This window comes from Moschus berezovskii, chromosome 16 (genome assembly GCF_049115385.1).
Source record: "Moschus berezovskii isolate FMDL1 chromosome 16, NW_MosBer_1.0, whole genome shotgun sequence".
NCBI classification, from domain to species: domain Eukaryota; kingdom Metazoa; phylum Chordata; class Mammalia; order Artiodactyla; family Moschidae; genus Moschus; species Moschus berezovskii.
This window is the reverse complement of record NC_142475.1, coordinates 44,990,370-45,006,206: the sequence shown is the minus strand read 5'-3', so window position 1 is coordinate 45,006,206 and position 15,837 is coordinate 44,990,370. Positions and strand designations below refer to the sequence as shown.

General features: G+C 37.4%; 1 protein-coding gene across 12 annotated transcripts in view; it reads right to left on the bottom strand.

Annotated features, from left to right (window-relative positions):
- Positions 1 to 15,837, bottom strand: part of STAU2 (staufen double-stranded RNA binding protein 2) — a 322,176-nt gene that overhangs the window by 133,626 nt on the left and 172,713 nt on the right. For all 12 annotated transcript variants that reach the window (XM_055431772.2, XM_055431769.2, XM_055431760.2 and 9 more), the window contains one exon: positions 13,341 to 13,648. In XM_055431772.2, coding sequence (XP_055287747.1) covers positions 13,341 to 13,648 — 308 coding nt within the window. The remainder of the gene's footprint in view (positions 1 to 13,340; positions 13,649 to 15,837) is intronic.

Below are 15,837 nucleotides of genomic sequence, written 5' to 3'. Positions count from 1 at the left end.
CAACTCATCTTGATTCTTACACTGTTGTAGCACTAGTTCTGAATTTATAACACCATTGACCACAGCAAATTGACATTTTGTTTCTTTCTCTTGGGCTTACAAAAAATAATCCATTAAAAATAATGGGTCAGAAATTCCAATATGTGCAAATTAAATAATGCAGCTTCCTATGAAATCTGCAAATCTATAATAATTTTTATGTTATAAGTTTCCTAGTTTGATTTATAATTGCATAAACCCAGATGAGATGCTAAAATTGTGCATTCTGTTAACAATTTCTGCCAGTCTAGAGATTTCTTCTTCTTGAAAGGAGAAATGATTTGTGTCTGAGACTATTCAGATAACTTAAGAAATAAGAATTCAAAGCTCAATTTGTGATATGTTTAAATGGCAAATCTTGATTTGATTTGAATAAATATCCTCATTCCTTAAAAAAAATGAAATAAGGGAAAATACTATAAGCTATAAAATAACTTACATAAAAAGCTAGGTATGTGAATTTTTTTATGCCTTTCTGAAAACATGAGGGACCATTCAAATGAAAAATTTTAATTCTATACCCCCTACCTCTAAAAAAAGTTGAATCAAATTGTTACTTGCAGAGGTTGAGAAATTCCCTAATGTCAGACTACTATTTTACTAATCTCTTCAGAGAACTGGTTAACCGCTTATCTGTTACATATTTTTAATAGTCACCTGCTGTGGGACAAAAACGAAGAGAGTGTAAAAAAGGTCCATATTTAAAGAAAGCTGCTCAATAGATCATTAAGATAAAGTACACTGACTTCTGATAATTAACATTATCACTGTGTCAAGAAAACAGGTTTGATGACCACTCCTCCCATCCACAGCAGCAGGCAGAGATCACATTGTAGCTATTGCCTCCAGGGAGGGGGTGAAGGCAGCAAAGAGCTGAAGGGTGGCAATTTAGTACCAGATCTTAGAATACTCCAAACATGCTTGATTCTTGCAGTCTGCACACTAGTTGTACAAAAGATCTAAATCTTTATTAACATGAAAATCAGCATATTCTTGGCAAAGAGTAAAACAATACTCCTTGTTAAATATTACTCTAATAAACTGGTAATAAACATTTCTTAACTACACCTTTTCTTGGGGGGAGGGGGTTGCTTCTCAGGTGGCCCAATAGTAGGAGACACAGGTTTGATCCCAAGGTCGGGAAGATCCCTTAGAGAAGGAAATGGCAACCAACTCCAGTATTCTTGCCTGGGAAACCTCATGAACAGAGGAGAGGAACCTGGCGGGCTACAGTCCATGAGGTCGCAAAAGAGTTGGACACGGCTTAGCAAATAAACAACAGCAACTACATTTTTAGATGACTTGAGAACATGTAAATCATTTTTGTTATTTTGGTGCTCCTGTAAGGCAGGAGACCTGGGTTTGATCCCTGGGTCAGGAAGATCCCCTGGAGAACGGAGTGGCAACCTACTCCAGTATTCTTGCCTGGAGAACTCCATGGACAGAGGAGCCTGGCAGGCTACAGTTCATGGCTGCAAAGAGTTGGACATGACTGAGTAACAAACACTTTCACTTTCCCAGGTAGTAATACAAATCCACACTGTTATCTGTTTATAACTAACGAATTTATAAGTGATAAATAAAAGAAGCTCCCCCAGGAAAAGTACTTAGAATGATGCCTGGCTCACAGTTACTATTAAAATAAATATTAGATATTATTAGAATAACACATCCCATAATAATGTTAAAAATTAAGATATGACATGATGTATAATTATTTCTTCAATGTTTTTCATAACTAAAGTCAAGTCCTTTATAACTAAAATGTAAACATATATTTAACATGCTCAGTCATACACCAGTGTTTTAGCTGGATGAGTAATCTATTTTACTCTGCATACAATATGCTTGTCACATTAATGCCTTTAAAGGGATAAGTGAATGAATGCAATCACATTATACAGACTGAGCCTCAACTTGTAATTATCTTTTCTCTCTTTTGGAAATTCTATGCCTAGGAAAAGATTTGAAAATTACATGGCTTTATTTGTTATACAAAATCTAGCAGTGATGTACAGATTTATTTCCAGTATAAAGTCACAGGAAAAACTGTCTAACAAATGCAACAACAGATGTGTTCTCAGTATTGTTAAGGAAGATAATTGCATTCTTACTTTAAGTGGTGAGTTTCTACATGACACAAATCCTAAATCTTTGTTCACTCCTTTTCTGCTTCATTGACTATGCCAGTGAAGGTCTAAGGAGGCAGCCAGTTAATATATAAATTATACATACACACACAGAATTATTTCAGTTTTACATTTCCATCAAAACAAAACACTACATAATTTTTAACAGTCAATTACACATCTACCAGAAAAGAAGGTCCTCTCTTCTGTAGTTTGTACTCAGGCTCTGATGCACTCACACACACCCATTTACACATGTAAAACAAGCTACATGAAAATCTATAGGCTTTGCAAAGAAATAACTTTTTAACAAGGAAAACTTCCTCCAAGGTCAAAGGAAAATAAGTTATGTAGGCACTCTGTATACCCTGATGCTGGGAAAGTTTTAAGGCAAAAGGAGAAGATGGTGGCAGAGGATGAGAAGGTAGATAGCATCACCAATTAAAAAATTATCAAATAGAAATATTACATCAAACTGGTACAATGTGCTGTGCTTAGTCGCTCAGTCGTGTCCAACTCTGCGACCCTGTGGACTGTAGCCTGCCAGGCTCCCTCTCTATCCATGGGATTCTCTAGGCAAGACTACTGGAGTGTGGTGCTGTGTGCTCCTCCAGGGGATCTTCCCAACCCAGAGATCAAACTGCATCTCCTGCACTGGCATGCGAGCTCTTTACCACTAGTGCACTTGGGAAGCCCCCGTCCCCAAAAGATAGAATAACTGAAGTGAAAAATTTATTATATGGGCTCAACAGCAAATTGGAGAGGACAGAGGAAAGAACCAGTAAATCTGAAAATAAACCAACCAAAGTTACACAATCCAAAGATGGTGAAAAACTGTTAACAGTCTCAAAGACCTCAAGGACAATATCAAGAGGCTCAACACATACGTAACTGGAGTCCCAAAAGGAGAAGACAAAGAAAAGGGCAAAAAAAATTTTTTGGAAAAATAAAACAAACAGAAACTAGCCCCAAATCTTTCAAAACTAATGAGAAACATTATGGTAATCTAAAAAGCTAAATGAATCCCAAGCAGGATTAAAAACAACCCTAGACATAGCACAGCCAAACTGGTAAAACCAAAAATGAACAGATATCTTAAGAGCAGCTAGAGTAAAACAACACATTACACATATGGCACAGAAACAACTGGCTATCCTGTGGGAAAAACAGACTTCAACTCTCACCCATACCACATACAAAAAATTAAATGAATATCAGCATTAAACACAAAAGCATAAACCATAAAGTATTTATAAAAAAATCAGAGAAAATATTTGCAACCTTGGGGTAGTCAAAAATTCCTTAGATAGGACAAAAAAGGTATAATTCATGGAAAAAAAACAAAAAATTGAACTTCATCAAAATTGAAAACTTCTCCAATTTTTAAAAGATGCCGTTAAGATACTGAAAAGACAAGTCACAGGAAGGGAGAGAATATCTGTAACAGAAAGGATCTGTATCTAGAATACATAAAAAACTCTGATGACACAATAATTTTTAAAAAATCCATACCAGAGACTGAGGAAAAAAATGTGGACATTTCATAAAGATAGAAAATTGGCCAACAAGCACAAGAAAAGAGGTGCATATTATGGGTCATCAGGAAAATACAAACTAAAATATCAATGAGACCGCACTGTATCCTTCATAGAATAAGACTCACATCAATGGATGAAACCCTCATACACTACTGGGAGGAAGGTAACAAGATTTATTGTTGCTTTTGTTGTTTAGTCTCTCAAGTTGTGTCCGACTCTTTTGTGACCCCATGGACTGTAGCCCGCCAGGCTCCTCAGTCCACAGAATTTCCCAGGCAAGAATATGGGGTGGGTTGCCATTTCCTTCTCTAGGGGATCTTGCTGACCCAGGGACTGAACCACGTCTCCTGCATTGGCAGGCGGATTCTTTACCACTGAGCCACTAGAGAAGCCCACGCAATATGATACAGCACACTCTTTGAAAGAGAATCTGATAGTTTCTTCTAAGTTTGTATGGACACTTACCATGTGACCCAGCAATTTCACTCTGAGGTACTTTTTTCAAGAGAACTGGAAACTCTGCACAAAATCTTGTACATGAATAGTCACAAATAGCTTTATTCATAATAGCCTCAAGCTGAAAACAACGCAAATGTCCATCAACAGATAAACTGACAGCTTGTGGTATACGTCCATGCAATGAACTAGTTCTTAGCAATACAGAGGAACAAACCGCTGATACGCACAACATGAACAATCTCAGAAACATTACAGTGAGTGAAAAAAGCAGGAAACAAAACTGTCTGTTCATGCTGTATGATTCCATTTTTATGAAATTTTAGGCAATACTAACCTAATACTAACCAAGGATAGCCTGGTTGCCACCAAGCCACAGAGAGGTGAGAAAAACAGACTATAAAGAGACAACAGGGAATTTTTTCACAGTAATAGAAATATTCCCATCTTGACTGTGGTTGCAGTTACACAGGGGCATGCATTTTTCAAAACTCATCAATCTATATAACTAAAATGGGTGTAATTTATTGTGTGTAAATTATACCTCAATGCAATCAATTAAACAATTAAAAGGTATAGTTATTTGATACACTGATACAACAGCTGGCAACACTAAGTCATTGCTCATTACTTCTCATAAATAATCATAATTAATCTCCCAATTAATTTGCAATTAATTATTACCTTAGGAGACTAATCATTTGAATTTATCTTGTGTCCAGACGTGACTGTGTACCCTCCCACCTGTCCTGTTCCTTTCGCCCTGGTCATATTCCACATCCCACTCCTATCAATCCCATCCTGATTTCGGCTCCACGAGGACAGAACACTTGACTGTCATTTACGCTATATCCTTAGTGCCAAAAAGTGCACCTGGTTCCTAGCAGGTGCTCAATAGACTTCAGCTGACTTAATGAATGAACCAGTCCCTTAAAATGTTAGTATTCATTGGGACTATCTCCGAGGTCTTTGCCCAGTTTTCTTGGTCAGTCTTACCTACTTTTATGGCATCAGTTACATCTGCACACCGAAGACTCTCGAATATCTGTGTCCTATGCCCTCTTGCTATTCACCAGAACCAATGACGAACGCCTACTAGACAGCTGACTTTGAAAGTCCTAACGGCAACTCAAGTTTGCCACGTTTAAAATGGAACTTACTAACCTCCTCTAAGTTTATTCATCACATTCATACTAAAAAATAGAACCTTTCCTAAAACATTCATACCATCTTCCTACTTAATTCTCAAATTCTTGGAATGGTCAACATATCCTCAGATAGCCTCTAACTACTCTTTAATGCATTAACTCTAGCTCCCCTCCTGATCAGACCAGTGAAAGTACCCTCACAGAAATCAGCACAAGAGTCCACTTAATCCTCTTCCCTGTACCGTGGACACCTGCACCCCCGCCCCACTCCTCTACAACCACTGTGTGCTTGAGGCTCAGTCGTTCTGACTCTTCGTGACCCCACTGACAGTAGCCTGCCAGGCTCCTCTGTCCACAGAATTTTCCAGGCAAGAGTACTGGAGTGGGTAGCCATTTCATTCTACAGGGGATATGCACAACCCAGGGATCAAACTTGAGTCTCCTGCCATCGGCAGGCAGATTATTTACCACCGCACCACCTGGGAAGCCCCGACAACCATTAGCTTTGCTTAATTCAATCTTTGCTATTTTTCTACTGAATTCAAGCAAAGTCACTCCAATCATTTTTTTGTCTAGTTCCTCCTCCACATGCCTACAAAATTATCTTTCTAAAATAAAAACCAATGTCACCAACCTTTAAAAAAGAAGCTGGTGGTCTCTAACAGCTAACTTTGAATTCTAAGCATTTCTAAAACAAGTGCCCTTTTATGTCTCGAGGACTTTACATCCTGCCTACAATTCCTTTCCTTCTTAGAATTCACCTTAAGATTCTATGTATGTCTTAAAATTTATTCAAGTCTCTCTGCTATGAATTCTTCGTAAATCAACTGGTCAGAGCTGTTCATTCCCACCCATTTTCTTACGTGGCTGACCACACCTCCCCTGATCACTTATCATATTATACCTATAATGACACTTATTACATGAGGAAGGCATTTCATTATTTCCTGCAGTATATTGCAGCATATTACATATTTACTACAAATATGTAATTTTTTAATTAAATCGTTGCATTATGTTCAAAAACTGATCCCTGGAAACTGGACTCAATTGTAATAGTGGCCAATCTTCTGTGTATTGGTTTTATTTTCCTGTCTGACCCCAACTTGACCATGACACTTCCTGTGCCCACTGCTTAGTATGCTACCTGGCATGTGTAGGTACTTATTAAGTATCTGCCCAGAGTGATTAAATAAATAAATACTCAATTTATTAACTAAATCAATTCCAGTATTCAATAACATTTTATAAACTAATTAACTTCATATCCATCTATTCTTCACACACACACTGAAATTAATGAAAACTATTCTTAATGTACTATCTACTATTTCTAGAATTTTTTAAGTTGTGGACTGTGTATCCTTCTCCAATTGTAGTCCTTGTTTCTTCAAATGTTCTCTATTCTCTAGCAGGGGTTCCCAACCTCTGGGATCTAATGCCTGACGACCTGAGGTGGAGCTGATGTAATGATAATAGAAATAAAGTGTACAATATATGCAATGTGCTTGAATCACCCAGAAACCAGCCCTTGCCCAATCCATGGCAAAGCTGTCTTCCAGGAAACCAGTCCCTGACGCCAAAAAGGTTGGGGACCACAGTACTATAGGACTTGATTCTGAACTTTCGTTGTACTTTAAAAAATAATACTACAGATAAAAACATTGTAGAAGCTTTTCAGACATCTCTTACTTCTAACAGTTAAATCTGCTTTTTGATGAGACTATGTGAAGACAGAACCTACCTGAACCTGAAATCTGCCAGGGATTAGAAGGAACTAATAATTCTCTATGTGAACATGAGTAACCTGCATTACTAATAGGATGTTTTATTTGTGTAGTTCCGCAAATGTGTATTTACATTATAAAGGTATATCTCTGAATAAAATCTAAAGTTCCTTCCAGCTCAAAAGAGAATTAACTCTTAAATGACTCAGACTCAGTTGTGTACACAGTGGCATGCATGAAACAAAAAAGAAATGAAAGTGTTAGCAACTCAGTCGTGTCCGACTCTTTGTAACCCCATGGACTGTAGCCTGCCAGGCTCCTCTGTCTATGGAATTCTCCAGCCAAGAATACTGGAGTGGGTAGCCATTCCCTTCTCCAGGGGATCTTCCTGAGCCAGGGATCAAACCTGGGTCGCCTGCACTGCACGCAGATTCTTTACCATCTGAGCCACCGGGGTGGAAGGCATAAATAAATTTATTAATGCAATCTATGACTAAACCAAAGCAATATCCAAAAGACTACAGATTACCATGAACATAATTACCATAATCCTACCTACAGGAATCAGACTTCAAATACTATACAATAGTTGGATTTAAAATAAAGATTTGTAAGCAAGAAGCAAAAATGTACCGGCATTTCTGCTGTGTCATAGAATAATATGTGTAATGCCTCTTTTGCTATCTGATACATAACAAGGCAGTCAATAAATGTCAGTTTCATTTCCTTGTTTACTCATGCATCTTCTAATACCCCTGGCATGCCAGAGTAGTTTTTTTTCAGTGTGCAGGCATCTTTACATGCAGCATTCCACATAATGCTCTCTTTTTCTCAAGAGTTGTCCTGGATAAGATGAGAACAATACATTTGAAATTTTAGATGCTGTCATTCATGAAAAAAAAAAAACTTCAGCTGTAGCTGAATGCTGAAGAGAGGAAAATAGACCATTTCAACATGACTTAGAAAAAATAGGTGTATATATATATATATACATACATACATACACCAGCCTGACATGATGTAGTACCTGATGGGTACTACAATTAATCTTCTGTTACTAAGTAAAAAAATCACATCATTGCAAACCTTTATAGCAAAAGGAAATGAAATTTCACCTTTAGATGAAAAATAATTTCCTTTTCTTCAACTTGATTGAAGAAATAATTGCTTATTGCTTTTCAAATAATTTCAAATAGAATTCTTGAAATCTCTTGCAATACAAACAGAAAAGGCTACAGATATTTCTAGTTGGGGATGACACATAATGGCAACTATTTTTTTCTGCACATCAGTGGCTCATTTCAGATCCACATCAAAGTCACTGTGTTAGGTCAGCTCTTCTGTATATTACTCTTTCTTTGAAATGTGTCTTATGTATATGCTGGTGTATCAAGGCTCAAGAGTATGTCTATCCTGATTACATTCTGCAGTGATTTAGGGTGGAGTTAGTCTTGAAAAGCTTATGTGGTAATAATGGACTATTTTGTTTCCCTGGTGGCTCAGTGGTAAAGAAGCCGCCTGCCAATGCATGAGATGCAAGTTCAATCCCTGGATCGGGAAGATCCCCTAGAGAAGGAAATGGCAACCCACTCCAGTATTCTAGCCTGGGAAATTCCACAGACAGAGAAGCCTGGCGGGCTATAGTCCATGGGGTACAAAGAGTCAGACAGGACTTGGCGACTAAACAACAAATGGGCTATTTTACTTAAGTCTTGCTTGATTCTTAACTGTTATTCATCACACTATGTTTTTATATGCATCAGGATTTCTTTCTTCAAATGTAATATTTTTCTCTAAATAGTTGGAAATTTCAGCCAAGTGAACTGATATGTAATTCTAATGGTTTATATGAACCATAGTTATGTGAAACGTATTGACAGTTTGTGTGCCCTTGAGGTTTTAGCAAAGTATATCAAACTCTAAAGAAAGCAGACAACAGGTCAGTTTGCAGATAACAGGCTGCCCATTTGAAGAACAAACCTGAGTTTCAGGGTCACCACAGAAGACCAAAGACTTCAGGAGAATTCTTCCAATTTCTCCAAGGTCTTTGGAAAGTTGAGGCTAAATCCAAGAAGGCTTTGTAAGAAGTGACTATAAATCAGAGCAAAATCTCTTGACCCCATGCCAAACCCATAAATGTATTTTGCTTATTGTACTCTGAGTAATTTCTCACCACTTTATATACATTGTGTAACAGTGTAGATGAAAATTTGGGCTCAGAAGTGACATGGTAAGTTATGTTTCGAGGACAAATTAGAAATACGGGAAAACATTTCTAAGTGGAGGAGTATATGTCCATGCGTGATTTCTTTCTCCATATTTTCCTATTAGATATCTAAAAAATTTTACTTATAGGTTTTAAAAAAATGGATCCCTTACTCCAAAAAAACTAGCCGCAAATAGCCTAATTATAAATCAGCCTGATTATAAATTAAAAAAACTCTGATTATAAATACATGGATTACAAAAAGTGAGGTATAGGGAAAATAAGAAAAAAGAGAAAGGACAAACGTTGACTCTTGAGTTGGGCAAGCCCCACTCCTCATGGCCCATCTCAGTGTAAATGTGTACTGAGGCCAAACTGTTAAAATACATTATGTCATACATGCCAAAAATAAATATTTAAGAGAAGCCCATAATCATAAAAGAAACCTGCTGTGATCATACTAAATTTCAAAATAGAAGATATATTAGTTGAAAGGTATTAAGTTTGAATTGTACTTGAAAAGAAAGTTTTTAATTAAATAGGTACTTCTGAGCCTTCTACTGACATTCTCATCTTGCTAAAAATCGCACCAATATCTAAAACTCACAATAATGAAAAGGCACCCCCCGCCCAGTAAAACATTCCCTGATTTTTATAAAATAAATTAAATATGGTTTAACTAAGATACTAAGCGCTTTCTTTACACTCTTTATATGAAAAAAAAAAAACAAATCTAGTTTTTTGTATTTCACTCTGGAGGTTTTAAAAACAACACTGCTCACTGGATGATAATCACAAGGAAGGGTACAGACTAAAAGATTAAAATTAAACCCATCTAGAAAGGATAATTTGCTAAAATAATTCATTTTAATTTCCAGTCTAATTTTTCTAATGACTCAATTAAACAATGAAACTGCTTACAGTTAATTATACAGAGAGATTTCTAATATAATTGGTATGGAATAACATATTTATGATGCAAAAACTCAGAATAATATAAATTATAACACAATGAAACAAAATCTACTTCAGCTCAAAAGTTGATGAGCATTTCAAAAATGTCTCCTCCATAATAATTTTCTTTAAAAAGCTGAATGATTTTGAGACATTTTGGCATTATAATTAGAGAGTATCAAGTACACACCAAGCCTGGACACTAAGGTATACTTGTATTTCAAATGAATTTTCATGAAATGCATAGAAGTTAAAAGAAGCATACTAACTGGGCTGGACAAAGCTTGAGGTTCGCAGAACTACTGATGTAAAACTTTCTTCCCTAAAAAGTAATAAGTCAATAACATTCAAGTTCTAAAAGAAAATTTAAAAAAACATACTAAATAAAACTTCAAAAAATAAATATTCATTTATGATAGAAATTCAAAAGCTTGCATCTAAAATGTGATTTAAAACTTTAGGTTAGCCCAAGCAAGGATAAAAGAATTACTGAGAATATGCAAGTGTTCAGTCATCTTCTGACCTGCGGAGCCAGCTTTATTAATAATAACTTTAATTGTATAATAATTTTAATTATTTTATAGACTTAAGGGAAAGGATGTGAGCTTGATACTTGCATTCTGGTGAGCAAATAAGCTTTTTGTCACTCATAAATTTCAGTTAAAGAAGTGGGTAATGAAAAAAATTTTAAAGTTAAAACAACATAGTTTTCAGTACACTAATATATTTTTTACTTTTAATACAATATATCTGTCACATACAATGGCTCTGGTAGGCTTAAATCAAATGTCAATGGGCACAGAAGGCCAGAGAAGAGTTTATACAATATTCAATAAGCAATAATATCTATTCAGTGTACAATAACAAAATTTTAAAAGTACTAACCTTGAGACACAGAGAAAGAATTTATTGTTTCTAAGTTCCAGAAATAAAAATAACACAATAGCATGGAATCCGTAACAAGCTGACCCTATCATTTCTAAACTATGGTCCAATTAAAACATTTAAGAAATAGAAACAAGTTACATGTTTTTCTAGCAGGTATATACACCTGAGAAAGTTACCTATAAAGAAATAGGCTTTAAAACTCTTAACCACAAAGACTCTTCTACTGACATTATGAGGATGTGCTGGGCACCTGTCAGGGCATGGAGCCATTTCCCACAGTCTGTTCACCGCACAGCTGCAGGGTGCAGCTTGTCAGCAACACAATATTTTATATCAACACCAAGCTCGTTTGACCAAAGAAGCATAGTAATGTTTCAAACCATCTGCTTATATTCATTAGTATGTAAAAATCACCATACACAATTTGGAAATGTTTACTGACTTGTCCATAAATAAGAGTGTATTATCTCAGCATGAACTTTAAAGAAAATAAAAAGGGTCTGAGTAGTCAGCACAAATATAGGAGTAACAGATTCTACATTTTGACTAAAGCAAAACTATTTTAAAATTATAGTTGCTGTCACTGCCAAGAATTAACAAATAAATACAAATTTAAAAATTTAAGTAGTTTTCCTGGCAGCAAAATGAACATCTACCACAGTAACTTCCAAGCAAAAAAATCAATTCAGAGCTTGAATCAATTTGTGCTTTGTTTCTATAAAAATCCAAATGTAGTATTACTTTCGGACATTTTTAGACAACCATATTTGTAAATAAACAGTGAATTCCTTTCAATCACAGTTTATTTCTAGTTCATCCTAAGCACATTATAGATAGAACTAAAAACTGCTTAGTTCTTTTTCTCCAGGACTTTAACTGTGTGAATCAAGGTCCTTTTAAACAGTGAGTTATTATTATTCCTAAGGTAAACCACAAAAACAAACCCTAAAATTTTAATTTTTAAATTAAATGATTAAAATTTCAGATGACAGAGCCAAAAACTGGTAACAGCTTTTCAGAGTTCATATTAATAATCTAATTAAAAACACTAACCACTACCTGGCAAGAGATTGGAAAGAATCAGGTTTCTGTGAAGGGAAACAAACAAACAAACAAAAAAAACATGCAAAAATTCCACCCCCTATACCATGTGATCTTCTCTCATATCTAAATTTGAAAAAAAATTATAAATACATGATCATTTTAGACAATACAGACCTCCGAGAGCATTTCTAAAGGAAATTACAGTTTTTGGTCTTAGGGAATAAGACTAAGATGGAAAGGGGCGTGAAAATAGTGAGCTCTGAGGGGACAGTCTGTTCTTTCTACACACAAGCAAGCTGCTGTTCATCCAGTCAAGTGGTTACAGTTCAGTACAGGATTTTCAAGGCAACTAAGATGTTAAAACACAGGTATTTCCTCTTCCTAGAGTTAACAATTCTTTTAAAAGATCTACCCACAGAGGATTATTGTGTTGTTTTTTTTTTTCCAAAAGGGAACAATGACTAAATGGGGGCGGGGGAGAGTTTCCAGCCCCAGATTCTTACACACAACAAGAGGCCTATAAGCTAGGTGTAGGCTGCCTGGTGAGATAGACTTATTGGTACCATCTGAGGTAGGTGCTACCCTAGATGGTTCAAAACACAATCCAGTAAAACAATACATTTTTTATGCCTCACACAGCTAGAAAGCATTTGTTACTGTTCTAACACCATGCTTAATGAACTCCTAAGACAATAGACTTCTAGGATGCTGTACCTTAGTGGCATCTCTGAATCATTACTAGCAACAGAATGCCAAATTCAAAATTGCTATGAAAGTAAAATCAGTATTAGAAAAACTCAACCTGACTGTAAACTGAGGGAGCACTTAGTGTTAAATACTAAGACCAAATGTATGAAGGCAGGATCTTCACTTGGGAAGACAGAGTGGAGGGAACAGATGCGCCCAATTGAGACCAATCAGAAGACAAAACAGAGGATGAAAAATGTCTTAAAAAAAAAAAAAAGAGGAGGAAGAAACAATATAGAGGAGAGCCAGGCAGCAAAAAATAATTATTGGAGAGAATGAAAAATCTGTAAAATGAGACACGTGCACATGGCTCGTTTTTCTGTCCTCTGTGTTCCTAATGATTTACAATGTGAGTGGCACTGAAGTCACGCTAGCAGGCAGGAATGAGCTTTCTGATGGAGAGAGATGGAGGACTAGGGGCTAATGAATTGCTTTGTTTTCTTGGTTTTGCTTTTAATTCATACCTGAAAGCCTTGAATCCTTGCTAAATATTCCAGCTGTTTTGAAGGTTGTACTGGAGAACAAGGGGGAGTAGGAGAACTTCCTTTTAAACCTATGGCTTCAGCAGTAGAAGATGTTCCGTTCATAAGGAGTTCCCTGGCAATTGTAGCTGAACTACTCGATGTGGGAGATATACTGAAGAAAGAGCTCGAGGGTTGGTTCATATCTTTGGGTGACAAATAGCCTAGAGTCGTGCCAGAGATTACTTTGTGGCGGCTGGCTTCCATCTCTTGATAAACATCAGGAGACAAATGAAGAATTCCTTTTGGAGCTATAAGTAAAATAGAGGAACATTGTTATTACACTTAAAATAAGTGAAACAGAAACATGTTAGAGCATTAGTGACTCAAGGATTTCACGTGAAACAAGGCAATGAAAAACACTGTTAAGCACCCGTCTTCCCCACACTTGCAAAGGCAATTGCAGTCTCCTCTTTGGAGGCGAAAAATGTACGTTTCAATATTCCTAAAAATCATTGGCTTAAAAAATCACAAAAGTGACTTCAAGGGAAAGCGTATGTGGTGGAGAAGCTATGGAGGAACGTGGGTCAATGATGTGTAGAAGTGCACTAGGGGTAAGATTAGGAATGTGTAGGGTCTTCAGCCTGCAATTTAATATTTTATGAACTCATAAAAGAAACACAAAATCCCTAACATATGCAGCAGTTGAGACACAGAGGTAAAATGATGGCTGGGTCAGTCCAAATTATCTGAGCAAAAACCTCATACATCCAATGGACTGCTGGTATTCCTTTCTCCACAAGGATGTCCCACTGTCAACTCTACCTCATGAACATGTTAAAAACTGACAAAGCATCTTCTTCCCCCAGTCTCCTATCTGGCTTATCTCATCATGATAAGGCTGCCCTGGAGGCTCAGTAGTAAAGAATTCGCCTGCCAAAGCTGCGATGTGGGTTTGATCCCTGGGTCAGGAAGACTCCCTGGAGAAATGGCAGCTCACTCCACCATTCTTGCCTGGGAAAGCCCATCAACAGAGAAGCCTGGTGGGCTGCAGTCCATGGGGTCACAAAAGAGCTGGACACGACCTAGTGACTAAACAACAACATGATACCACCATCCATCTGCTCAGCTGCCCAACCTAGACTCCTGGCAACCAGCTTTGACTCACTCACAAACAAGTAGCCACCATGTGCAGTCTAGAACGTGTCCTGTCAGCTTATCAAGTGTATTAGCTCAAGTCAGGCCATATGCAGATTCTAACATCAGAGGAGTGAGTCTGGGGCTATGTCATCAGCTGGCAGAGTTGTAAACATATTTCCCTTGACTTCCATTTGTCTGAGAGATATTTCAAACCACATTTCACATGCTTGTTCTAACATCCTTGGATCAGATATTAACGACTCTCAAATCATGATATTATCTTCTAAAATTACTGATCAATCACCAGTTTTGGAGAACATACTCTGAGAAAGAAAACTTAGACCCTTGCCTCTCTTTCCCCCACCACTAACCTCCTGATTCAGGCCCTCGGTGTTTCTGACAGGGCCATTGTAACCATCACTAAAAGTTTCACACTGCTGCAATCCCCAGTGTCCATTTCCCAAAATGGGTCTATACCATAATCCCCAAATATAAGTGTTCCATGATAAATACATGGGGGAAATACTGCAAACTCTATCACACACAAATATACCTTCGGGAGGATTAAAAATGCATGTTAGCACAGTAAAAACTCAGAGAAGTCCAGAAGAACATTTAACTTGGTTTAAGCCAGGATTTCCCAAATTCATATATCCAAGCTTCCCATGTAACATTAATAACACCTTAACACCCTAGGAAATGCTAAAGCTAGTCATTCTCTTACTTTAAAGTCTTTACTGGTTCTCCATCACTTACATATCACATCAGAATCCCTCAGGATGACAAATGAGGCCCTCAGTGCTCTGGCTCCTCCTCTCCTCCCCATCCTACTAAAATCTTCATGGAGACCCCATGCTCCACTCATGCAAATATAGTCACACCTCTCCCCATACCCTGGCTTGTTTGATCTTACCACATCTTTTTTTCTATTGTTCAGTCTTTCTCTCTCTCTCTCACACACACCCCCACACCAGTTAGCCCATACTGTTAGGTTCTAGGCACTGTACTAACCAATAGTGTCCTGACCTCAAGTCACGCTCAGTGTCTCAGGAGAGGAAAATGAAAGGGATAAATATCATGGTGTGGTAGGTACCTCCGCAGAGACAGGTTGGGGAGCAGTGGGAATGAGAAGGGAGAAGCACTGGGAGCTCAGGAAAGGCTTCCGAGAAATGGTACTGACGGCACAGCCCAAGGGATGAGGAGAACTGGGCCAGCCAAGGAGGAAGAGAACTGAAGGCAGGGAGAGGCACGAGCAGACGCAAGGATCAGCAGACCCAGGAACCTCTGCCCTGGAGCAGGAAGGGGGGTCAGGGGCTGCAACAGGGAGGAGTGGAGGGCTGGAAGAGGCCAGGCTCCGGGG